The following is a 25,548-nucleotide window of genomic DNA, read 5'->3' on the forward strand; positions in this document are numbered from 1 at the left end:
CTGCCGCCCCCCTGGTGCACGCAGAGTGAGAAACTGACGCAGAGACGCATTCCGATGTGGGATGCAGCCATCCCAAGCAGTGGCTTACCCAGCTGGCCAAACGCCCAGCCATATCTGACTATCTTCAAACAGCATCTTGTGTACCTTAAATATATGTGGCAAATTTTTGAAGGCCTGTCTCAGCCCCCTTAAGGTCCTTCTACTTAGGAAAACACCACAGGTCTCTGTCCTCAAGATCTCTAACAACGCCAGGAAAATTAATCATAGTACATTACCCACCTACTCTTGAAAAGCGGATTGCTTTCCTGCAGGTTGTTTATATGCCAATCTCGAGATACCCCATAAATGAAGAAATGAGGAAGCCATGTAGAAGTGTGTGTGTGCGTGTGTCGGCAGCTTTGTTTTGCTTTTGTTTTTTCATTCTGACTCCAACTCCAGGCAGTCCCCATTGGCAAAGAAGCGCTGGCCTAGTCATAGCCTGGCATGCAGGGCCAACGCAGGTGTGCAGGGAGCGCTCCGGGTGGAGGCTGTCCAGTGTGTGGGAGAGGAATCCAGGGACAGAGAGAGGGCAGGTGGCCAGCAGAGGCACCAGCCAGTCCGGATAGGAAGCAGGAAGCAGAGTTTCCTCTGCATCACCTGGATCCTCTTCCTGGTATGTCTGGATCTTCATAGTCATCTCTCATAGCCAGCTGGGGAACAGCCCTTGAAATGGGGCCTGCAGGACACCCAAAGGGGCTCCACCAGCAAGAGTTCCACAGCAGCTGCCCTTTGGGCCTCTTGCCTACCTTCCTTGGAGGGTACAAAGGGATAGAAAAATATCTGACTAACCTACCCTAACTTACCAAGTCATCCCCTTCTCTCTGTTTTGCTCTCGTTCTAACAGAATACCTGAGTCGCACGAAGAGGGTTTAACGCAGCTCACGGTTCTGAAGGCCAAGAGGTCTGAGTTTCAAGGGCACATCTGGTGCTGCTTTCCTGCCTGTCAGGACTTTTTGCAGAAACCCAAAGCAGTGCAGGGTAGAAGAGGGCTACATCAGACAGAATCAAGCTGGCTTTATGAAAGGCCCTCACTCTAGATAATCCACTAAGCCATTAATCTATTAATGATCAAAGGTGGAGACTTGATAAATAATCAACTCTTAGAGGTACCTCCTCTGTGCCCCTGAAATGGGAATTACATTTCATTGCGAGAGGTACAGGTATTTGCTGGCAGCTAAGATGCCAGTTACGTTACCTATGTCCAAAATGGGGTTGCTTGTTCCCATTTCTACTTACTGATTCTAACCTCTTACCAGTGCCAACCCTTGGAGGAAACAGGTGTACGGGTCCCTGTCACTCACGTGGGGGATCTGGACAGAGTTCCCTCCCAGCCCTTGACCCCAGGGAAGGCTCAGTCTTGGCCACTGCGGACAACCGGGGTGCGAGCCAGTGAACTGAATCTCTCATTCTCTTCTTTCTATTACCTATCTATTATCTAGCTCTCATCTATCTCTCTATATATCAAATAGATAAATACAAAAACAATTTCAACATGAGAGTTGGTGAGGACATCTAAGCAATAGCACCTCCCTTAAGAAATCTCTTCAGTTTTTTCAGGCTCTTAGAGCCTGTATCATTTGCATATTACAGTATTTCTTCCCCTGTACCATTCACCTCAGCTTCCTGGTTAACTTGGCCTCTTCAACTCCAGTGCAACTTCGTAGAGGACAGAGAACTACACAATTTTGGCATTTTTCCCCCATCGCCTTCTATGTCTACCCAAATACATTAAGTCCCCTGAGTGGATTGAAATGAGCTAGGAGCGGTCACATATCATGACAGGCTGTCCCAGTTGCATAATACTTGTCAAAAAGATCAGTGGCAAAAGGGCCTGGCAGCAACTAAGCTGCTTTTGAAAGACAGGAAAATTCAGTCTCAAGCAGAAGCTGCTGCTGGAGTGTGTGGGCTGAGGAAGCTGCAGCCCGGCTTCCCCTTGTGGCCAGTCTCAGAGAGGTATTCAAAGCAGGTGGGGTGCAAGGTCTATTGCCCTGTGCAAGGTGGTGTCCCCAGGGCTACGTGAAGAGGAATCGGTGTCAAGCCAGGTCCTCCTTCCAGGTGTAAAGTACTCCAGGTGCCCACATCACAGATGCCAGGGGACCGCCCCCTCTCTTCAAAGGACAGCAGGACGTCCAGGAGACGAAAGGCCACAGAGGTGCCAGCCCCACCTTGTCTCTTCAGTTTAGGTCAACTTGAAGACATCGGGGCCTGCCACAGGCCCCAGCAGCAGCACACACCCATCCCTGGCAGGGTCTGGAAACTGGGCAAGGCCAGAGAACCTGATGACAGAAGTTGTTCTGTTGTCCAGTTTGATAGCAAGCACGCTTCTCCACACTGGACGCCAGCAGGTCTGAGCAAGCCACTTCTCCTAGCATACTTGTTGGAATTCACTAATGTTTAAGATTTTTGTGCCTGCACTTCTCAATCCACATCTGCCACCGCACCATCCTCCCATACTCACTCAGCATGAATCTGGGCTTGCTCTAGCAGCCTGAGCTGGGCCTGAGTTCAGGAATGGCTCTCTGGGCAGCTGCAAGGCTAGAATGGTGAAAAACGAGCAGGAGCCTCCAGCGCCAAACCCCTGAGAGTACCCACAAACAGTTCTAAGCAGTTGTGTATGTCATTGCCTTTTCCTGCAGATCTTTCCATGGAAGGGCAAACTGCAAGGGAAAGGCCAGAAGAAAAAAAAAAAGAAGAAAGGAGGAAAGGAAGGAAGGAAGGAAGGAAGGAAGGAAAGAAGGAAGGAAGGAAGGAAGAAAAATAGATAGACGTAACATGGAGCTCCCCAACTGGTTGCCAGAGTCTGAACTAGAATTTTCTCCTCCCCTCCCTTCAACTCTGAAGGCCCCAGGACACGTGGTCTCTGCATCAGATGTCATTGCAGTCTCCTTGTCCGTTAAGATGAAGAGGCTCCATAGCATCATCCTTCTTCATCCAGAGAAGCCCCGACTCAAACTCTGCTCTTTGGTTTGGGGGTGTTTTTGCTTTACTTATTTTTTATAACTTTCAGTATTTATTTAAAAGGGAAGACACAGAGCTCTTTCCCTGGGGCTTGGTTGACTCTCCACATGCTGGCAGCAGGAGGGCCTGGTCCGAGCAGAAGCCAGGACACAGAGAGCTGGGAACTCAGTCTGGGCCATCCTTGTAGGAAGCAAGGAGCCAGCTCCGGGAGCATTCACTGCCGCCTCCTCCCATGGTGGGCAGGAAGCTGGGATCTGGAGCAGAGGCAGCACTCCAAAGCTGGGCCCTCTGGCTCAGGATGCAGGCATCTCAAGTCGATATGCACCCCAAATCCTGACCCAAGACCTGTGAGGGCAGCACTACTGAAGCAGAAGCCTTGGAGTGTCCCAGCCCCATCAGCAGTGTGGGCTCTGCACCGCAGCCCCTCCGTCCCCACCCATCTCTCTCCCTGACTCTCACCCTCCAGATTCTGATGCAGATGCTGCACAGTGCAGTGCAGTGGCTCCTTGGGAGTTTTTCCCCTGTAGGTCCCGCATCTGCCCAAGTTCTAGATCGCTCCCCAGAAGGAATTGCCCTTCACAGCAGGTATGTCTTCTTCAAGTGTAGCAGCTATTGCCACTGCAATTTCCTCTCCTCTGCTTACATATCTGTATAAATCCCTTTATGGGTTATCAAATTAAATTTTATAAAGGTGGGAGTGCAGGAGGGGGCCGGTTCACGAAAAGCCTGGACAGAGTGTGGGAGCACGTGGAGCTGACTGAGCTGAGTCTCTGAACCTAGGGGACGCACGGCCCTGGGATAGAGGGTGAGTGCACCTGGCTCCAGAGAGGCTGGGGCACCCAGGACTTGGGACCTGGCTCAGAGAGGCCCCGCTCCTGGAGGCGAAGCCGCGTCTCCAACTGCGGATCTCCGTGCCTCTCCTCCACTGCCCGCCCATTCCTGGTCGGTACATCCTGGGTTTCCCGCCCCCCTGGGGCGTCTCCTAGCAGAGCGACCTGCGCTGTAGCAGGTGCATGGGCGGGACGGGCAGCATTTAAGGCGGACGACACCTCCCCCGGGCAGCGGCTGGCGATCGGCTGCGGAGGTGCGCGCAGGACCAGTGAGGTCGTGGGTACCTCCATCACCAACACCGTCGCCAACACCAACGCCGCCGCCGCGGGACCCGACCGCCGCTCCGTCCACTGCCGTTGCCTCGGGTCCCCATCCCTCCAGCAACTGGCCCCAGGCGCCCGTAGCACAACATGCGCCAGGTGTGTAAATAAGAGAGGTGAGGGAGGGACCCGCGAGAAGTGCGGGGAAGGGAAATGCACCATCCGGACAAAGTTTTGTTTTGCCGTCCTATTCCAGCCACCAAACACCCGTGCATCACTCGGGGACTGGCTGGGTTTTAAAAAAAAAAAAAAAAAAAATCCAGACAAGCTGGGAAGGGTCCCGGAGACCCCGGTAGCTCGGTCCCTGCATCTGCTGGCTCCGAACCAGCTCTGAAAAGCTCGCGGGGCTCGTGACTGAGCATCACAAATTTGGGGACACCTCCTCCGCTAGAATCGAGGTGCACCTGTGGGAACAGCTGGGGTAACCTGTGGGTACAGCTGCAGGGGAACCCCGCGGCTGCCGGTTCACCAGCACACCTCTAGGGATTTCTCCCTGGGAAGACGATGGCTGGCGATGCCCGCCCGTCAAGCCATCCCTCCAAACAGCAAGAAAGGACGACAGGAAGGGCGAGGGAGGGCGTGTATAAATAAGAACAGGTCTCTTCTCCAGAAAACCCACCTAGAGCCAACCTTGCACCCTGCTTCTCTTCCAGAAAAAGGTAAATATTTACTCCGTGGAGCTCGACCCAACTGCTGACAGCAAGCGGATAGAGGAGCGAAGTGGCAAGAAGGACAATGACTCGGAACTCAAGAGGAATCAACAGAAAGAGGAGCTTAAGAAAGAACTTGATCTGGTCAGTAGCCTTGGAAACGGTCCTGGGCTGGCCCCAGTCACCCACCTCTTCAAAAAGAAAAGTCAGTCCCAAGGCCATGGAATCCCCTTAAGAGTTGTTTCCTTGTTTTAAAATACAGAAAAAGTGTGATAATATCTGTCTAGGAGTTAGACCCTGTGCAGGCTGCCTGTATTCTGGTTGAAGGCAGTCCTGCGGAGAACTGGAGGTGCCTGTCCCCTAACTCCAGGCCCCACTGGCAAGACCCGGACCTCTCGCTTCCTGAACACTTCAACCAGATTAAAAAAATATATATCCATATGCTGGCTTCTAGTTCAAAAAGCTAGGTGGGCTGGCACCTGCCGGGAGGAGAGCTAGGTGTAGGGTATGTGTGCCCCACAGGTGAGAAGAACTCCTGCAGTGGAGGCATTGCTTGCGCAACACCTGACACGCCACATGGTCCCTTCTCCTCTGTCTGGGCTACAGCTGATAGCGGACAATCCGGCTTCACCGGTGCTCCGTGTTCTGGACGTAAAATGGGAAGTGAATACTCTACAGGGGTCCGTAAGGGGAGGAAGGGAGAATGAAGGTGAGTGTCTCTGGTTAGTAAGATGCCGCCTAGGAGCACAGTACTGTTATTGTAAAGTATGAACTTAGAAGTTATTTAAATCGGATTAATTTAGTATTTCTTAACTAATTACATCATCAAAAAGTTTCCTGGGATATGAACAACAGCAGATTTCATCTCAGGAAGGCCAAGGGTGGAGGGCAGGAAAACTTCTTTACAGAGAGAACTCTTTGCCAGGTCATCCCTGCAGCCCATCACAGACTTTACAGCTCTGTGATTGCTGGGCGGGTGCTGGGCAGACAGAACCAACACTTTCAGTCTAGACAGCTGATTGTCAAATAGTCAGGAACTTGGCAAGCTGAGATCCTGTCAGTGGAGTAAAATTTGACACTGGTCAGAAATCAGTGACTGCTATAAAATGGAGCTGCCAGCTTTTCTTTCCTGGAGTTCTCGTTAAGTATTTTAGCAACATAGTGTGGGGCATGAATCCATCTGTGTTCTGGTAGGCATTTAAGAATGCAGCTATGAAACTGGACTGATTGAACTCCAATCCAAGTGTAACTGACATTTGCTGTCTAGGGAAAAAATAGAAATGAAAGAGGGTGCAGGCCCTGTGGTGTTAAGAGGACTGAGTGAGAGAAATAAAACCAGTCAATAGACATTATCATCACCTATGCATTTAAGACTGAATACATATCTGTTCTTCCTTGAGATTACTCCTGCCAGGGAGAGTCTCCCACACACCTGTTGACGAGGATAAACATATGTCTTCTTAGAGCACTTTGAAGATGCATGATAAGATACAGAAAAATCACTTCCACTGCATTGGTCAAAGAGCCCCTCTTCCTCCTTGCTGAGAAACAAACACCTTTCTCTGCTTCTTTTTTCTCAAGTCCCTCACAAGACTTCTGCATTTCGTGTGGACTTCCGCATCTCCACCTCTCTGCAGATCAGAGCTTTGATAACTAAAGTACAGCCTGGGTGCTAGAGAAATGGCCCTCCCTGCAGAGTGCTGCCCTGTGCTATGCCAGTGATTGGTGCCAGAAGGTACCCAGATACCCACCCACCCCATGCTCCCATCTGGAGTCAGGCTGGAGGGGCCAAAAAGCCACAGAACTCTGCCTCACCTTGCCACCAGCTCTGAGATCCATCCACATACACAATAAGAGGCTCTCTCACTGCTCGTGTGTGCTTAACACATCACAAAGTGCGCCCTGTAACCTTCCATGCCACCAAGCAACAGCACATCCCGTTGATACGGGCACAATGGATGATGAGAAAAGAAGAAGCAAAATTACAATATATCATGTTTTACTAGGAAGCTTAATTTCCTACTGCAGCATGTATTTTTTTTAGCATTTATATAAGAAAACACACGGCTGGTTCTGATACCATTATAAATCTTCATTTCAGATGCACAGAGTGATGGAGTTTTTGCAGGGGTAGGAAAGTAAGAAATATGCCACTGGGTTTTCTAATGTGGAAATGGGTTTCTTATCCTCCCTTAGTTGCGTGGTTCTTGAAAGGAGGAGAGGGGTGAATTTTGTCCCATCCCCTCCCTCCCTCCAAAAAAAAAAAAAGCACATCGACCTGAAATGTTAGTAGGACCAGGATCATGGAATTATGTATTGCCCTAATGATCCTGTGGCAAGATCAGAAAGCACGAGCCATACTGGTATTGTTTGTTGGTTAAATTTTAATCTGCAGTGCTTCCCCACTAATACACACCCGACATTTCATGACACAAGTATGGGAAGGTATGCTGTTGTCTGGCAGAGATCACCCTGGATGAATGAGTCGCCCAAACAAAGAGAGTGTATCTAGTCTGTTTTGTTCCTAAACCTCAAGATGAAACTGATGTGATATACGACTTTGTTGATTAAAAACTTCTGAAGGTTGCCGAGCAGTCAACAGCAGGTGCAGCCTGAGCTCTTTGGGCTGGCCCTGGTATAGGACAGGGCTCTCCAGCAGTGGTGTCTTCCCTAACTGCACAACTCCTGGCACCAAGGATGCCTTTGCTCATTTTCAGACTCTTATCTGCAGTGTTACCCAGCTGCCATGGGCTGCTCAGATCTTGGGGTGTAAGTCCACTGGCATGACAATCACTGTGTTTCTTTTCTTGCCTGTTGTGGATTTCAGGATGACCACAAACTCAGCCCTAAGGACCTGGAAAAGAAATATGGCACGGACATCATTAGGGTAAGTTATCAGGCAAGTGGGCGTCAGCAATGGATGCCTCCTGACTGTAACGGTGAAAGGTGTATGCTCGGCAGGTGTGCAAATCCAAGGGGCACCTATAGGATGGCTAGTTTGGGTATCCAGAGATGTTGTGCTGGACCAAGGCCACGATTATGTCCCCTCATGGAGAGGGATGCTTGATGAGAGAGTTCTGTCTGTAATATGTGAGCCCCCCAGATGCTCAGCTGCATCCTTAGGGTCATGGCCCAAGAACGCTTTCAAATATCTGATTTCCAGAAGTGCTTGAGTCCTTATCAGAAATTGGGGGATCCATTATTAGAAGCAAAGAACCCAGGGGAAGAGTGGTTTGCTCAATAGTTAAGACACCACTTGGTTCCCCCTCCCCCCATATAGAAGTGCTTGGGTTTGGTGCTCCAGCTACCTGACAATGCAAACCCCTAGGAAGCAACAGAAACTGCTTAAGATAAATGGAGTCCTGTCATCACTTGGAATGGCCTGGACTGAGTTCCCAGCCCGCAGTTTCTTCCTGGCCCAATCTTGGCCAACATAGTCGTTTGGGCAGTAAACTAACAGATAGGAGTGCTCTCTATCTATGTGTCTCAGAAATGACCAATAGAAAGTCCTTGCTGATATGTGTCCGGCAACATAATTAGGGATAAAGGTAGTTTGTGGGAGGAAAGCCCCACACGAGTGCAGGAGTTTGGAGTGGAGCACCAGAGAATGTCACTGTCCCAGAAGGAACAACTCAGAACTTGGGTAGGATGTGTAACTGGTAAAACCAGTGGGCACTTAGGACTTAAAGCGCTTATGTAGAAAAGCAGTCCAATACAGATGGAGCAATCAGCCCTGTGCCACTGCGGGCCGGCCTCGGGGAGGCTGTCACATTCAACGCCTATGAGGATAATAACAGAACCCTCCTCAGAGTTATTCTGAAGATGAAGTCAGCAAATACATAAGCAAATATATAAACATTAGATATTCTTTGCAGAAGGAAGGGGGAAGGGCATGAGGCATTGCGCACGTCTCTTGGGGTGTTCTTCAGTGCCTGAGTGCCTGTACATCACCTGAGGATACAGAAACAGTCCCTGAAGGAAGAGAGGTGTCTCACTCCTGTTGGCTTTTTGTGTTTCTTCTGCATGGCTTTCTCAGGGTCTCTCCAGCACCCGAGCTGCTGAGCTCCTGGCTCAGAATGGACCCAACGCCCTCACCCCTCCCAAGCAGACACCAGAAATCATCAAGTTCCTCAAGCAGATGGTGGGAGGCTTCTCCATTCTGCTGTGGGTAGGGGCCATCCTGTGTTGGATCGCATACGGGATTCAGTATGTCAACGACCCATCTGCATCCCTGGACAGTGTAAGGCTCCGGGCGTCACCTGCTTAGCTGTGTTCAGCCAAGGCTCAGGTCGGTGGTGGGTGGGGAAAGCAAAGCTGTCATGGAGGCCATCAGCGAGGGCAGCCCTGGCTTCGAGGATGGGTTCCACACCAACGTCCATCTCTACAAAGGTGTGGGAAAATGAGGACTTTCCCCAGGTTTAAAACAAATGCTGTGTAACTTTGATGTCGCTTCAGGCAGTGTACACATGGGTTTTAGGAGAGAAAGACAAACAACAATCTACATCCGTGTGAAGTATTCCCACCTTGGAGTTGATTTTTCACTTGAACTTGTGAGCTTTTGCTACTTCTGGAATCCAAGTACCAATCTGACAAAACAGAGATGGCTGGCATGGTCCTGGGAAAGGAGCCAGATGCATGGGTCTTGTGTTGCGTAGTTCTCCTTATATGAAATGTCCAAACAGGCACACCCATAGGGACAGGGGGTTAATCAGCAGGGACAGGGGCAGGAAGAGGCTGCCTAGGAACCTGAGAGCGATGCTCCAGAGGTGAAAGACGGCTGCACAGCTGTGCATATTCATGATGAAAAGTCAGGGAGCTACGTACTGAACATGAGTAAAGTCTTAGCCCGTAAGTGGTATCAGGACACAAATGCCAACATCTTGTCGCCCATTAAGGGCGGTAGCCCCTGAGCCAGGCTCATACCCGATACAGATTGATGATTCATTATCTATGCCTTGCGTCAGTTTCAAATTTGGGAACATTTCAGGTTTTCAGATAAGGGATGCTCACCCCCACCTGTGTCTCTGATGCCTCTCTGACTCATCCAGGTGTACTTGGGCACTGTACTTGCTGTGGTTGTCATTTTAACCGGAATCTTCGCCTATTACCAAGAGGCGAAAAGCACCAACATCATGGCCAGCTTCAGCAAGATGATTCCCCAGGTGAGCAGCAGCTGCCCTCCCCTGGTCTGGGTACAACTTTACCCAACAACAGACAGGCTGTGGAGGCAGGGGTCACCGCCCAGCTCTGGTCCCATCCTTTGCTGTCTGAGAAGTCTTGAGCATGTTCCCCCACCTTTCTGTACCTCATGTATTCAAGGTTTGGGGAATCGAGTCTGGTACAATCCAGAAAAATCTTAAGGGGCTTCAAAAAGCTCATGCAAATGGAATTAAAAGACAATTTATTTGGATACAAAAAAAAATGTGAAACCCATGCATAGTTTTTCCACACACTGTATTTTCCATGAACTTCGGAAGGTCCCGCAGCATTTCTGGGCCACTTGGACAGGCATGGTGACTTCCAAGGAGTGTCTGTCCACTGGCAGCCTGGAGGGCCACTTGTGCATGGGACTGGTTTTTATCCCACCCCAAGGCATGGCAGAAGTCACCCCTTAATGCTCTTGGAATGAGGACCCAGCCTTCTTGTCCCCCAAAAGCCCAGTCAGGTGTCTAGATCAGGCAGAGCACAATGTTCCTGATCCAGACAGCAGCCAGCTGAAGGGGAAGGTTCTGGAAAGGATTCCTGTGGCCCCCTTAGAAAGCAGCAACCTTGGCAGATGCTTAGACTCTGGGACCTCCTCTCTGTGAGTCCCACAGCTCTCTTGCTTTGCCTTATCTTTCTGACAGCAGCATCCCCTGATTCCAAGAACATCTCTATGAGCTCAGAAGAAAAGCAGTTCTTGGGGTCTTCAGGCCCCAGGTGAAAGTGTTCCATCCCACCTTTGTCCTTGGCACAGCCATGGGGTTCATGCTCTTGCACTGGGATGGAGTAAAGTGTGGCTGGAGAAGGATGCAGTAGCCCTGCACGAGCTGAGAGTCCATCATGGTTTTTCCACAGCAAGCTCTTGTCATCCGCGACTCAGAGAAAAAAGTTATCCCTGCAGATCAGCTGGTGGTGGGGGACATTGTGGAGATTAAAGGAGGAGACCAGATCCCTGCAGACATCAGGCTGCTGGCTGCCCAAGGATGTAAGGTTAGTGCCAGGGGTCTCTCAGGACCTAGCAAACATTCTGCCCTTCCCTGGCCCTGGTAGGCGAGGCAAGAACAAGGTGCCTTCAAATTCTCTTCCAGGTAGATAACTCATCTCTCACTGGGGAATCTGAGCCCCAGTCCCGCTCAAATGAGTGTACCCATGAAAACCCCTTGGAAACAAAGAACATCAGCTTCTACTCCACGACCTGCCTGGAAGGTGAGTCCAGTCTCAGTCAGGGTCGCAAGCCCTACCTGCTCGCTGCTGCCCTTTCGGACCCGACGGCTTCCTCTCTGCATTCCCTTGCTGCAAAGCTTTTCCCCTAGGACATGAGAAATGGAGGGAGCCAGCAAGGGGGTCACGAGCAGGAGCCCTGGAATAAGATATCTACTCCCCCGACAGGTACGGCCACCGGCATGGTCATCAACACGGGCGACCGGACCATCATCGGGCGCATCGCCTCCTTAGCGTCGGGCGTTGGGAATGAGAAGACGCCCATCGCCCTTGAGATCGAGCACTTCGTTCACATTGTGGCGGGCGTGGCCGTCTCCGTGGGGATCCTGTTCTTCATCATCATGGTGTCCATGAAGTACTACATCCTAGATGCCATCATCTTCCTTATTGCCATCATCGTGGCCAATGTGCCCGAGGGCCTCCTGGCCACTGTCACTGTGAGTCCACATCTACACTCAACGTGGCTGCCCAGGGAGGCTCCACAGGCAAATCACAAGTTCCCTTTTCCCCCAGCTTAGAGCAGGGACAGTAATGGAACATTCTGAAAAGAGTGCTCTCTGAGAGAGGGGCAAAAGAAACTGTGTATTTCTAATGTTTGAATTCATTGTCTTTGAAGGAGGTTACTTAACCTTCTTAAAATGTGGAGAGGCATCAAGCCCCAACCACTACTTACAGATTTTCTAGAAGCCTGATGTCTAACTTTTTTTTTTTTTTAAATCTCCTTAGATTCAAAATGCTCCCCATATCCCCAAGGAGGCTCACGGCAGGTGTAGAAGGCATTCCTATTTCTGGTCATGTCAGCACATGATCATCACCTGATGTTGTCTTGAGTGGCAGTAGACAGACACTAGGCCTCATTTGACTGTAGGAGACAGTGGCTGAGAGAAACCAAAGCCAAAGAAACCCTTGCAAGGCTGAGGGTTTTAAACACCCTCTCTGCATGACACCCTCGTGCTTCATGACTCTCCAGAGCAGTGGTGGTCCTCTGGGAAGCTCTCTCACACAGCCATGCTCCTTCATAGTGGCAACAGCAGAGCGGCCCATGGACCCTCATTGTACATGAGCATCAGCCACAGTAGTTTGGTTGTCTCCACTGCTTGTAGGCCCTCAGGGTTATTCTCGTCAAGAAATGAATGAACAAGAACAGTGTTAAATACAAGAATATTTAACTTTCAGAGAAGGTTCTTGACCTGTAGGATTTTTAAGGGCCAGGTCAGCCTAGCTGCATTGGCAGCTCAGCCTTGATGCTAAAACTAGGCCAGGCTCCTCCTTCAAATTCCATCACAGCTAACCTCTGCTGTCCTGCATTCCCGAACTCACAATCAAAGCTCCCTTACCAAAGCTTCTTTCTCTCCTTCTTGTGCAGGTGGCCCTGTCCCTCACAGCCAAGCGAATGGCCAAGAAGAACTGCCTGGTGAAGAACCTAGAGGCCGTGGAAACCCTTGGCTCCACCTCCATCATCTGCTCTGACAAGACTGGGACTCTGACACAAAACAGGATGACCGTGGCCCATCTGTGGTTTGACAATCAAATCTTCGTGGCTGACACAAGTGAAGACAATTTAAGTAAGGCTCTAGGGTGGGGCATTAAGCATGGCCTAAGCTGTGGACTTGAGCAGTGGTTAGGCTGAGCATAAACAGCCTCGAGCACTATGGGATCAGCATGGTGCAGGTCTGATGGATTCAGCCACCCACAGAGGTCATTCTTCTTTCTCCATATTTCAGACCAAGCCTTTGACCAAAGCTCTGGCACCTGGACCTCCTTGTCCAAGATAATCGCATTGTGTAACCGAGCTGAGTTCAGGCCAGGACAGGAAAGTGTCCCCATCATGAAGGTAAAGCCCCCGTGTGCTTTGTGTTAGATCTCTGCTAGTTTCAGGTCACTTTGTTCCCCTTGGGTGCAAGGGTCAGAGAGAAGCTCTCCAAACAGGGTTGGTTTCAAACAAGAGCAAGAAGCATAGAAAGGTCTCTCCAAAGACACTGAAAAGACCTCAGAACACTACGGTGCTAAAATTCCTCAGGCCAGAAAATGAAGGTACCTTTTAATTGCTTTCTTAACCAGCTAAATGAAGACAAGCAAACTTTCCTTATAACATGAATGCCATTCACGAAAGTTTAAAATATCATTAGATAGAAATAAAGGAACTGGTCTTATTTCTAGTTTCTCTTGACTAAATGACGTCAGTAGGTGCAATTTTTAAATAGTGCTGGAATCTGGGAACAGACAGTATTCCAGTAAATGCATTGTCAATGTGTCCCTCTGACTCCCCCTCTCAATGAGTCATTAACTCTTTGTTCTCCTTGCTTTTCCATTTGTCATCTGTTTGCTTCACGGACCCTCTTTCTTACAGGTTTTGCTTGCTTTTCTTTATTGGAAAGTTTATCAATGCTCTTTTTGGTTAATTATTTCTCTATCTATATATTTCAAATCTTCATGTCCTATCATGTTTTCTTATCCAAATCCCAACCTGAATCTCCAGCAAGGTGCACGCATACAGCTCACAAGTTAACCTGTCAACAGCTCACACTTGTCACCTTCCACCTGTATCTACAATAGCTTGTCTCAAATTTTCTATTGTGCTGCCACAAGGTGGATACTTGTCATCCAGGCTAAAGCTAAAAGATTTTGAAGTCCCCCTTGAGGACTGTCTCTTTTCTTTATACCTAGTGAGTAACTGAGTCATACCATTCTTGTTTCAAAAATATACACCTAATTTTATACCTCTATTATCACTAATTCCTTGCTTCTTAATAACTGCAACAACCTCTCCAGATTCCAGATTATCCCACTCTCAATCTCTCCCACGTGCTGTTAATTTTCCTTAAATATTATTTTTATCTTCACCCTACTGTGATCAAAACTTTCCCTGTTCCTCTATGTTCAGCCTGTCTAACCACACTCTCCATGTCCACCTGTACTCCCAGCACTCGCAATGGACCCTTTCACCCGTGCGTGTGTGTGGCATCACGATTCTTGCTTTCCTGTGCCTCTCAGGAACCTGTGGTTATCAAGTTCATAGCCGCTTTTCCCCCTGAGTCGCTCCAGTCCTCCCACAGCTGCCATTCGTTTGAGCTTCTGCCAGTAGGTGGCACTATTATTTTGCATTCTCACCATCATCACGCCTCTGTCACGATGGTCATGACAGAAGGATGGCCTCATCCTTCTGATAGGTAGCAAGATGAGCTGGGAGCTGGTTCATTTAAAAGACTCTGAAAAGAATCAGGCGATGTACTGCAAACATTTGTTTCTCTCTTTTGTTTCCCAGAGAATTGTGGTTGGAGATGCCTCAGAAACTGCTCTTTTGAAATTCTCCGAGGTCGTTTTAGGTGATGTTATGGAAATTAGGAGAAGAAACCACAAAGTAGTCGAAATTCCTTTCAATTCAACCAACAAGTTTCAGGTGAGCTTTTCCTCCCACCTGGTAATCTTTGTTATCAGTGGGACATTTTCACCTTTGGTTAGCCCGTTGTTGGAGTGATGTTAACTCCAAAAATGAGCCTCTGCGACACAGAGCCTGGGCATCTGGTAAACCCAGCTATGTCACCTGCTTTCCATAATTTAGTAGAGAACGAAAGAAAGGCAAAGATCCTGTGAGGGCCTGGATGTTGCTGTGAACGATGCATCTACCTTATCAACACACTCGTACATTCCTCCCCAACTACCATCATCCCCGGATAACGTTTGCACAGGTGAAGAGCGGCAGCCTTGTCCCGCAGGATAGATGAGAGTAGAATCGGGGCCAGACCTATGCTCACTCAGTAGTCAGCTCCCTATCTGTGTGTTCCACATCCACAGTCAATTAACCTCAAGTCAAAAAAGGGAAAAAAAATGAACACATGCAGACTCTTTTCTTGTAATTATTCCCTAAACGATACAATGAAACATTCACATTACATTTACATAATGTACATAATAACATAACATGCATATGTAAACAGTACAATGATCATTTACATAACGTTGACATTATCATGAGATGATTTAAGTCTATGGGAGGACTACGTGGGTTCTGCATATACTGGACTGCCATTTTATGCAAATTAGACGAGCATCCCTGATTTTTAGTATCCCAAGGGGTCCCGGAACCAATCCCTCTGGACACTGATGGATGACTGTATGCATCAACTCATGTAACGTTTACAACACACCTATTGAGTAGAACTAATGGACCCGAGTTTATAGATGAGAAATGAGGCCCTGAGAAACAAGAAGTCATGAACAAGTTGATGAAGCAAGAGTCACATAAGTGACTCAACCGGTTTGCCCAAGTCTGACTCCCAACATCCCAGAGGCAGGTGGCTTTGTTCAGGCATGTGGGTGGGCCTTGCCCTCAGTGGGAAGAGTGAATATGCATCCGGTGACCCATCCCATTGCTTTCTCACTCGGTCCCATATGCTGTGGGTAATGAGCTTTCCACACCTTGCTGAGGAAGGCCATGGCATCTGTCCGCATCATCTCCCCTTATTCCAAAGGTCGACAGCACTCAGCTATCTTCATCCTCTTTGGGCTAAATGACAGTTTGTAGGTCCTGCAGCTGAAGGGATTTCCCACAGGATTCCAAGCTGAGCAGAGGATGGTGGCTTGGGTTTGCAGAACAGAAAGCTACAGTCTTCATTGCTTAGCATTAGGGATACACTCTGAGCACAGGCAGCTTTGTCATCATTACCTGGACACTTACATGGACCTCGATGGTGTCCTCCACAACACACCCGGGCTAAATGCCTAAGCCTGTCACTCCCAGGCTACAAACCTGTATGAAACGGATGGTGAAGGCAGTTTCAACACAGGGCTACCTGAGTATCTAGACATAGAAAGGCTAGAGTAAAAATACTAAAGCAAGCAATAGGAATTTCCGGCTCCTTTGAAATCTTATGGTACTACCATATACATGTAGTTCATTTTTGCCTAAAATGTCTTAAGTAGTACATGACTGAATATAAATAGGATAACCATGAATATAAAGAGGATAACCCAGGCTTGGCCATTGCAGCCATGTGGGTGATGAACCAGTGGATAGAAGAGCTGTCTTTCTCTCTTCTCATCCATCCCCTATCCCGTAACCAGCAACCCCATTGTTCAAATCAAATAAATACACCTCTTAAAATTATAGCTGTGTAGACAGCTAACAAAAAAAAACTGCTTCCAAAAGTAAAAGCAGGAAACCAGATCCTTTATTCAAAACAGAGTGAAAACAGAGTAACAACTCTAAAAGGACACCAACAATAGTAGCTGTTCTGTGCTAACTTTCAGATGTTTTAAGTCATTTATTCTCTCATGAGATAGGTAGAGGACGAGGAAACTGAGGTATGGAGCATTAGCCAAGAACTACTAAGAGTTAGAACAAAGACTCAGACCCAGCCAGGTGGTCCGTGCTGGTGCACACCAGGTTACATGTGGCTTGCAGTCAGGAACAAGACTCAGAGTCCTCAGTGAGAGTAAAGGCTCCTTCTGTCATGTGGGAAGTCAGAGAAGCCAGTCGCACAGGACATGGAGAATTCCAGCTCAGAGTGCCCCCTCTGGGCTAAGGTGAAGTCTAAACCTGTCCATACTGGTTGGCCACAAAAATAAAAAGGCTAGAACATGTCTCTGTATGTATCTCATTGCTCCTCTTCTTCCTTCACCCTTTAAGGAAAATAGTGAGAAAGCCCTATGTCTCCCATTTTTGTGCTGTCGCTAACTGGGAGGGTTCTGGCATTCATGCTATGTCTAACACACTCAACTCATGCCCTCCTAGCTTTCCATACACCGGATGGAAGATCCCAATGACAAGCGCTTCCTGTTGGTGATGAAGGGAGCCCCAGAGAGGATCCTGGAGAAGTGCAGCACCATCATGATCAATGGCGAGGAGCAGCCACTGGACCAGAACAATGCTCAGGCCTTCCACACAGCCTACATGGAGCTGGGTGGACTGGGCGAGCGTGTGTTGGGTGAGTGTGGTGGCAGAGGCTCTGTCCCTCTCCTGCAGGTGCCACGCTGAGGCCTCGTGTCGTACAGCCGCCGCAGTATCCACATGCATCACAGGAAGAAGACTTTAAGCAGGATTCTAACAGCTAAGACCCTTGCGAAGGGTCTTCAAAAGCTCATGGAAGCTGCATATTATGAAAGAACCATGCATGGAGTTTAACATTCTTTTTTTTTTTTTTGCAACAGAAGAATAGGGTCACTTCTAGACAAGCAAAATTAGGAGGACTTCCAGGAAAGAGTACTGCCTGGAAGGAGTTAAATTTTCACTTGAGACTAGAGGGAAGTGGAGAAAGTAACCACGGTGGAAAAACCAAGCATAGAGGCAGACAGGGAATGTGCACAGGGTGGTGCTGAAGATCAGGATGTGGAGGCCTCCAACATGCAGATGAGGAGTGAGGGTTGCAGTGTGCAGTTACTGAATGTGCTGAAGACTTTGCAGCAAGAGAGAGCTGAGTTAGAGTGAAGACTAGTCTTTAGTGGCTACAGGAAGAGAAGAGACATAAAGTTTGAAAAACAATTTAATGACTAGAAACAGAGAGCCAACAACTAAGACAGGGGATGTTGGCGATGGAAGGAACCTTAGAAATTCAATCACTGTAATAATTCAAGTGCTATCACAGGGGTGAATGCTTTTCATCATCAAGAGTATGAGTTGACAGACAACACCCACAGAATTACAGAATCAGAGATCTAAGAAGGAAGTTCATGTTTGATGTGGTCAGTAGAGATGGACTCAGTGGAATGTGTGTTTCTTAGGGTATGCGAATGTGTAAAGTAAATGAAATATGTGAATGAGATGAAAAGGCCTTCAACGCCTCAGATGACTCCCCAGTAACCTCCTTTTCAACATGGGGTTGATCCCCATCTGACCAGTCACTCTAGCACCCGCTTGATATCTGCCTCATTAAAACGTGGAGAGCAGTGAGTGAGCCATGCTAAGAATATATGGAATAATGGAAAAGCTTATCAGGAAGCCAGTGTGGTCTGGGACAGAAGGAATGTCTTCTGCCCCCACCTAGAGATCAATTTCTTCTGCGGGAAAGGATGGCTCTACTTCTTCCTTAATGTTTTTTTTTTTTCTTGTGCGTATCTTGATTAAGATCTGAACTTCATGCCACTCCTGCTAACATCTTCCGTTTGTGCAGTAGCAGGTGCTCACTCTCAACTTGCCCTTCTTTTCTGGCAGACATCCCTCCTGACATTCAGTTCACATGTGACTCCTCACTCTCTGACATTTACACTGTGGTTTTGATTGTGGTTTATCTCTTTAGCTCTCTGTCCCTCAGCCAAACAGGTCCATCTTCAGAAGTAAAGGGTGTCTACTCTACCTGAATCGATCTTTACAGCTCTAGAATATAACACGGAGTCTAGGGGCACACAGTAATTTTGGATGAAATATGAGAGTGCTTTCACGAGTTAGTGAAAAACGAAAGCTGTGTCATTTTTTCCAGAATTAGCAATTATACGAACTTTTTAAGACCTTTCAAATGTATGCCTTTCGGTCCTTTTACCACAATAAGTTTATATTTCAGCTGTATTTTCCATGTGCTTTAAAAATATTCTTACAAATATCTTCCTTAAGAGGGGGAAAAACATGCATGTGTAATTTCAGGAATTTAACAATTCTGGTACATTCTGTTGTATTAGTAATGGCATATTGGTCCTTTTATTTGGTTATTTCTCAACCCATCGCGTTGACTTTTACATCCATATCTTTTCCAGGTTTCTGCCATTTCTACTTGCCAACAGACGAGTTTCCAGAAGACTACCCATTTGACTCAGAAACTATGAACTTTCCCACCTCTAACTTCTGTTTTGTTGGGCTCTTATCAATGATTGACCCTCCTCGATCCACTGTGCCAGACGCAGTCAGCAAGTGCCGGAGTGCAGGGATCAAGGTGGGAACTACTTTCCAAACTCAGATTCTCTAGTTGTGTCGTATCTAAAGAAGGCTCAACATATGTGGTCAATGTTGAGCTCTCTTCAAGTCAATACCATAAATATTTCTTTCAGTTTGCTAAGATTTCAGTGACTGTTCATAAAACAAAAATTACTGGTTCTACATGGAACAAACCGTGGCAATAATGACAGAAGGAGCTCCCAGTACTGTGAATTAGACATACTCTTGTCCTAGACCATGATAAATAGTAAGAATCTTTCAGTACTTAGTCTTGAGGCTCAGCCTCCATAATCCATTCATGCTCCTGGTATTGAACTCCAAATATGTGAGTATCTAGACTGTTGAAGCCAGATTGCCCCAAGTAGACATCCACTGGTCCTTTCACAAAGACAGTGACATCAAAGGAAAAAGGAGGACAGGTGAGAGGCTTAGAAGCAAGGATAGACCCAACGGGGTCAATCTGTCCTTCAAAGACAACTGAATCACAGATTCGGAACTGTCCATAGGAAAAACCGCAGTGACCACTACCCATGTTCTACCAGGTCTGTAGGGTAGGTGACCGCTGTGGCTGGTAGAGTTCCTCCTCATCCAAGGGTCCTTCTTGTCTCTGCTCCAGGTTATCATGGTGACAGGTGACCATCCCATCACAGCCAAAGCCATTGCCAAGAATGTAGGAATCATCTCAGCCAACAGTGAGACAGTGGAAGACATTGCAAAACGCCGCAACATTGCTGTGGAGCAGGTTGATAAACGGTAAGCACAGAGCCAAACACAGGGAAAACTCGGGTTCTCACTCACGGAGTCCTATTGGCTCCAGAGAGCCATGCTATTTGGAGTAAATTACCTTTTTGCCATATACCTTGACAAGGTAATGCTAAGCTGGTTTCATCTACAATTCACTTAGCCATTCGCTAAAATTGCACTTCAGTTTTTACTGAGCACTTAATATGTGCTAGACACACTATTGATATCATGAAAGCGATCCATTGGCTCTTCTTTGTTTGAAGTTTCAAAGTGCATTGCTTAACAAGAAAATGCTCTGCGAAATAAGATTTCATCATTGTGCAAGCATCATAATGCATTTGCATAAACCGGGACAGTTAAAGTGTACTAGTCAGTAAAATCTTAAGGGGCTACACTGAAAAATGACACAGAAATGTCATTAGGAGGCACAACCCTGTGGATCTGAAAAGTGCCTAATTCACAGTGAGAAAACTGAAATAAAGGGCTTGGGTGAAAACATGTACCATTGACCCAGATGTATAATCAGGAATATTAAGGATCCTTTGAGTTTTATGAATTACTATTATATATGATCTACTGAGATATACAGATGTCACATCGAGACGCCAACTAGAGCTTGGTCCCAGCCCTAGCTGGCATGGGTATTTGGGAAGTAAACCCAGGATGGGATCTTTTTCTGTCTCACTTTCTGTCCTTCAGATAAATAGATTAAACAAAAATAATTCCCAGAGCATAACTTTTACACTCAGAAGATAGTATTTTTCCTCAAAGAAAACCACAATAAATTTTTCTCCCCCACATGGCCCATTGTCCATAGTAGACATCCCATAAACCTGAAACAGCAACAGCAAAGAACAGTTACCATGGCTCTTGATATGAAAGGCTTCTGGTGCTCAAAACATTTAAGCAAGCAGTTTTTTATCTTCCTCTTGTGAAGCAAAGTGTTGTCACCAGAAAATACCATTCCTGGGAGGAAAAAGCTTCCTGGATTTTTATGCTACATGATACCAGAAAATGACTCTGTTTTAAAACCTCTTATTTACTATCATGAAATGAAAGTCAACGTTTCCACCACAGTCGCAACCCTGAGATCTCCCTAGAGCATGAGGCATCTGGGAATATTGGGTTCCAGGTAGAGGTGAAGAGAATTGAACCTACATCCAAGCCCAGCAATGTATTTCATCCAACTTCTGCCCTTGGCCTCACCCCATTCCTTCTGGCCCTTCCAGGGAAGCCAAGGCTGCCGTGGTAACTGGCATGGAGCTGAAGGACATGAGCCAGCAGCAGCTGGATGAGCTCTTAGCCCACTATCCCGAAATCGTGTTTGCAAGGACATCCCCACAGCAAAAACTGATCATCGTGGAGGGCTGTCAGAGGCAGGTGGGTGAGTGGGTAACAGCAGAAGCTGGGGAATGTACCAGGCCAGCCACATGCTCCAGTCTGCATTTCGTCATGAGAGCATGTGACAATGGCAGTGTGAAAAGATGTTGAAATATAAAGCTTTAAAATAACACATGTGAGGACACAAGATGTCCAATACTTCCTCTCTCTCTCTCTCTCTCTCTCTCTCTCTCTCTCTCTCTCTCAATTGGTTATTTCCAACACCTCCTCATATGTGCCTCACACATTGGGTTTGTTTCTGTTTGAGTGCACCTTGCTCTGAGTTCCTTGTCCCTGCATCTGGGAATTTCCTGTCTGGCTCTTCTCCCAATGGACATTATCCCGACCCCAGGAGTCCTTGAAGCCTCCAGGACAGCAGGAAGCTGGACAGTTCTCGCCCGCTCACTTGCTCCCCTCTTCTCACCCGGCACCCACAGGACGCAGTTGTTGCTGTGACAGGAGATGGGGTAAATGACTCTCCAGCTCTAAAGAAAGCCGATATTGGCATTGCCATGGGAATAGCAGGTTCTGATGCAGCCAAAAACACAGCCGACATGATCTTGCTGGATGACAACTTTGCATCTATAGTCACAGGGGTGGAGGAAGGTGAGTGGGGTCACCGAGGTCTTCCTGGGGCCAAGGTCTCCTGGGTGGTTAGAAGCAAGTCCTACAAGGAAAATCATCTGTGCCTAGGTCGCCTGATATTTGACAACCTGAAGAAGACCATCGCTTACACCCTGACCAAGAACTTTGCGGAGCTCTGCCCCTTTCTGATTTACATCATTGTTGGGCTGCCCCTGCCAATTGGCACCATTACCCTCCTGTTCATCGACTTGGGCACAGATATTGTGAGTGGCATTTAAGGGAGCAGGGCCCATCACCACCTCAGGGACTGGAGAGCTTGGGGCTTGTTAGCTCCAAAGGCCAGGAGGCGAGCTGAGCCCATGCTTGGATTCTGACAAGCTCCCAGGAGATACTGACTGTGGATTCACAGGACTAGATACCATTTATCAAGTGTTGGAAATTAAACCCACTTCACTCTATATGAAACTTTACAAGCCAGGTGCACCCCCCAAAAAAGTTAAGTTGCATGGGTCAGTGTTAGCTCCCAAGCCTCCCTTGTCTTCAGGCAACTGAAGCAGTCACCCCAACAGTGCCTGTGCTGTGTGTGGCTAAGATGGCTTAGTGTTAACATGATAACACCTTGTGGAGTGAGAGAATATGCGTGCTCTGGTGGGGCCCCAGGATTCGAGTAGAGGACTTCTGAGACAAGCATTGCTCTGCCACATGGCTCTGGGATCCAGCGGCACTGCAGAGGGAAAGGGGATGCTATGAGAAATCCTCTTTAGAGGGAAAAGTGTTTTATGATCAGCATTGCTGAGGGCCACCTGCACTTGGCGACTGATTTCAAAGCTGGCTATCGAGCTCCATAGAGACAAATGCACTGGATGGACCAGTTCCAAATCTGTCCCCAGCAACACCAGGCAACCTCCACCTAGCCTTGGCCCACCCTTGGTTGGCCATGGTTGTCCCCATCGTTCCAGGGGCAGAGAGCATTGCAGGTTTAGGCTTCATAGACTATCTCCCTCTCCAGATACCCTCCATTGCCTTGGCATACGAGAAAGCTGAGAGTGACATTATGAACAGGAAGCCTCGGCACAAGAAGAAGGACAGACTAGTGAACCATCAGCTTGCCATATACTCTTACCTGCACATTGGTATGCTTCAGCTCTCCTACTTGTCACTTGAGGACCTCTCTCAGGAAGTTCCAAAGTATTTGCTTCTTGGGCTGGAGTTGGGGTTGGGATGGTAGTAGGGGCAGAGAGGAGACCAAGGAGACCAGCCTCTGAAATCACCAGCCCATAGCTCTCTTATTCTTACAGGCCTCATGCAGTCCCTGGGAGGTTTCCTGCTGTACTTCACTGTGTATGCACAGCAGGGCTTCCGACCCACTACTCTGTTTTACCTGCGGGAAACATGGGAGAACGATAACGTGAATGATTTGGAAGACAACTACGGACAGGAGTGGGTGAGTGTTGGATGTCTGTGCCAGCCTCTCGTGATTCTTGCCTCCTCCCACTGCCCTGCCAGGACTGGGGCAGAGCCCACATGCCCCCATATAACCAGCACGAGACAAACTGTGGGAGCCTATGAGTTGATAGGGCTGGGGACTCCTGTGGGACACAGGTTTGGTGTCTGCTAGGATCCAGGTTTGCGTCTTGAGCTAGAGCCCAAGAGGTCATGTTGTTACATTAGCTTTGCCACTGGCGTGGAATAACCAGGACATTAGGCCCACATTGCAGCCAGCTATGTTAGCCTCTTTCCCTACTGACCTGGCTCAGGACAAAAGTCTCTCGCTCTTGCTGAGGTGGAGATGAAAGCTTCCCAGAGCTTCCCTGACTGTCTCTGCAGCTTTTCCCCCCAAATCTCACTGTCTCCTCTTCTGCCAATTGACAGACGAGGTACCAGAGGGAATACCTGGAATGGACAGGCTACACAGCCTTCTTTGTTGCCATCATGGTCCAGCAAATAGCAGATCTGATCATCAGAAAGACCCGCAGGAACTCCATCTTCCAGCAGGGGCTCTTCAGGTATCATTGTGTCAGTTTCAGGGGTCAGGGCAGGCCATGTCTTCCTCTGGCCATGCCTGGCCCATGCAAGGCTTTGCTTGCCTGGTGGCCAGTTCTGCTGAACACACAATCATGGTGTCTGAACTCAGAGTCTGCTTTCTTTGCCTTGCAGAAATAAAGTCGTCTGGGTGGGGATCGCCTCACAGATCATTGTTGCTCTGCTCCTCTCTTATGGTCTCGGCAGCGTCCCGGCCCTAAGCTTCACCATGCTCAGGTGAGTCCCTCTTCCACAGCAGCAGAGACTGCCAGCCCTGTCCTGAGCAGTCACAGCCCAAATAACAGCTAGCATTTCTCAGGCTTCTTCTCCCACCTCCTTTGAAAGAGAGCAAAACAATGGCACGTTCTGAGCCCTAGACTTTGCACTGCCATTTTCCAGAAGAGGAAATTGGTTTTCCAGACCTTTCCCTGCTGGCTTACCCTCCAAAGGATGTGGCAGCCACAGACCGAGTACGGAGCTTCCCAGGGATAGGCATTTGATGCAGCAGTTAATATACCATTTGGATATATTATATACATTTTTTAAAGATAAAACAAAAATGAGAATGCCTGGGGTGGAGTCCAGGAGTTGCTTCTAATCCCAACTGCTTGTCAGTGCACACTCTGGAAGGCAGCAGGGGATGGTTCAAAGATTTGGTTCCCTGCTACCCAAGCAGGAGACCCAGGTTAGTTTCCGGACTCCAGACTCAAGCCTGACCCTGTCCTGGCGACCACAGGCATCTGGGGTGTAGGCGCCTGTATGGGGAGCTTTCTCTCACACCCCACTTTTCAAAAAATACATATAGAGAAGTGATTTTTTTTAAGGTTAAAAAAAAAGGTTTAAAATAAGAAGCCTTCTGGTTTTGGTGTCATATGACCCACTGGGTTTGTTGTTCTTCCCAGCAAAGCAAGGAAAGGACAGGAGGCACCCCACGTGCTGGCTGTGTTGACCAGCTGTTAGCAAGGTCCCAGGCTCACCATCCTCCCTCTGCTTCAGGGCTCAGTACTGGTTTGTGGCCGTTCCCCATGCCATCCTGATCTGGGTATATGATGAAATGAGAAAACTCTTCATCAGGCGCTACCCTGAGAGTAAGTAGTGTGGTGGGATCCTACAAGTTCTGTGCACTTCCTTCATCAGACTCCACATTTCTAATTTCTCTTCCTTTGCCTCTCCAGGCTGGTGGGATAAAAACATGTATTATTAAGACCAAGTCTCCCAGGGGTACGTGGCTGATGTTCTGTTGTAGCGCGGATATCACCAAGCCCCCTCCAGGAGGAGACTGTCATCCAGAACGCTGTACGGAGCTGCTCAATGACCTTTTGTACTTAAAAGCTGAAATTCGGCTGTCTGCGTGTGGTTTTTATCTCTGTCTCCATCTCCTGATCTTAAAGATGTGGCTGTCAAGGCAACGGTACAGGAAAGAATGTGTTCACCTGTGTATGTAATGTGGGGAGCTGCTGAAGTCTGCCACAAACCAAGTGAAGTTGGCTCAGACCTCCTGTCACATCCTGTTAAAGGGCCAGTGGCCTCCCTAAGAGTTCTGTGAATCCCCCTGCAACGTAAACAGTCACTTTGCTGAGCTGAAGAAGTGCGGAGTTGAGGTGGCGACAGGTGTACCTCAGAATAGCCAAGGACAATAACCGTCTGGCTCCAAGGCATCTGGTTGTGACAGTTTCCTGGGCTGCGTGGCCCCCATTCGCCCAAAGAACCGATTCCTGCAAGGCTGACCTCC

General features: G+C 48.2%; 1 protein-coding gene across 1 annotated transcript; it reads left to right on the forward strand.

The window, feature by feature from the left end:
• Positions 1–2,811: 2,811 nt before the first annotated feature.
• On the forward strand, positions 2,812–25,020 carry LOC121161736 (potassium-transporting ATPase alpha chain 2-like). Its single transcript, XM_040988339.1, is given in 24 exon segments — positions 2,812–3,003; positions 4,060–4,247; positions 4,759–4,942; positions 7,626–7,685; positions 8,835–9,038; positions 9,847–9,960; positions 10,856–10,990; positions 11,089–11,206; positions 11,390–11,658; positions 12,588–12,786; positions 12,946–13,055; positions 14,487–14,621; positions 16,956–17,148; positions 18,908–19,083; positions 19,702–19,838; positions 21,059–21,209; positions 21,647–21,815; positions 21,903–22,057; positions 22,804–22,927; positions 23,093–23,238; positions 23,667–23,800; positions 23,952–24,053; positions 24,813–24,904; positions 24,992–25,020. Coding segments are annotated over 24 exon segments (3,516 nt in total).
• Positions 25,021–25,548: the final 528 nt, after the last annotated feature.

The sequence above is a fragment of the Ochotona curzoniae genome, unplaced genomic scaffold (assembly GCF_017591425.1).
Source record: "Ochotona curzoniae isolate NIBS_2020 unplaced genomic scaffold, NIBS_Ocur_1.0 contig_4838, whole genome shotgun sequence".
Classification (NCBI taxonomy): domain Eukaryota; kingdom Metazoa; phylum Chordata; class Mammalia; order Lagomorpha; family Ochotonidae; genus Ochotona; species Ochotona curzoniae.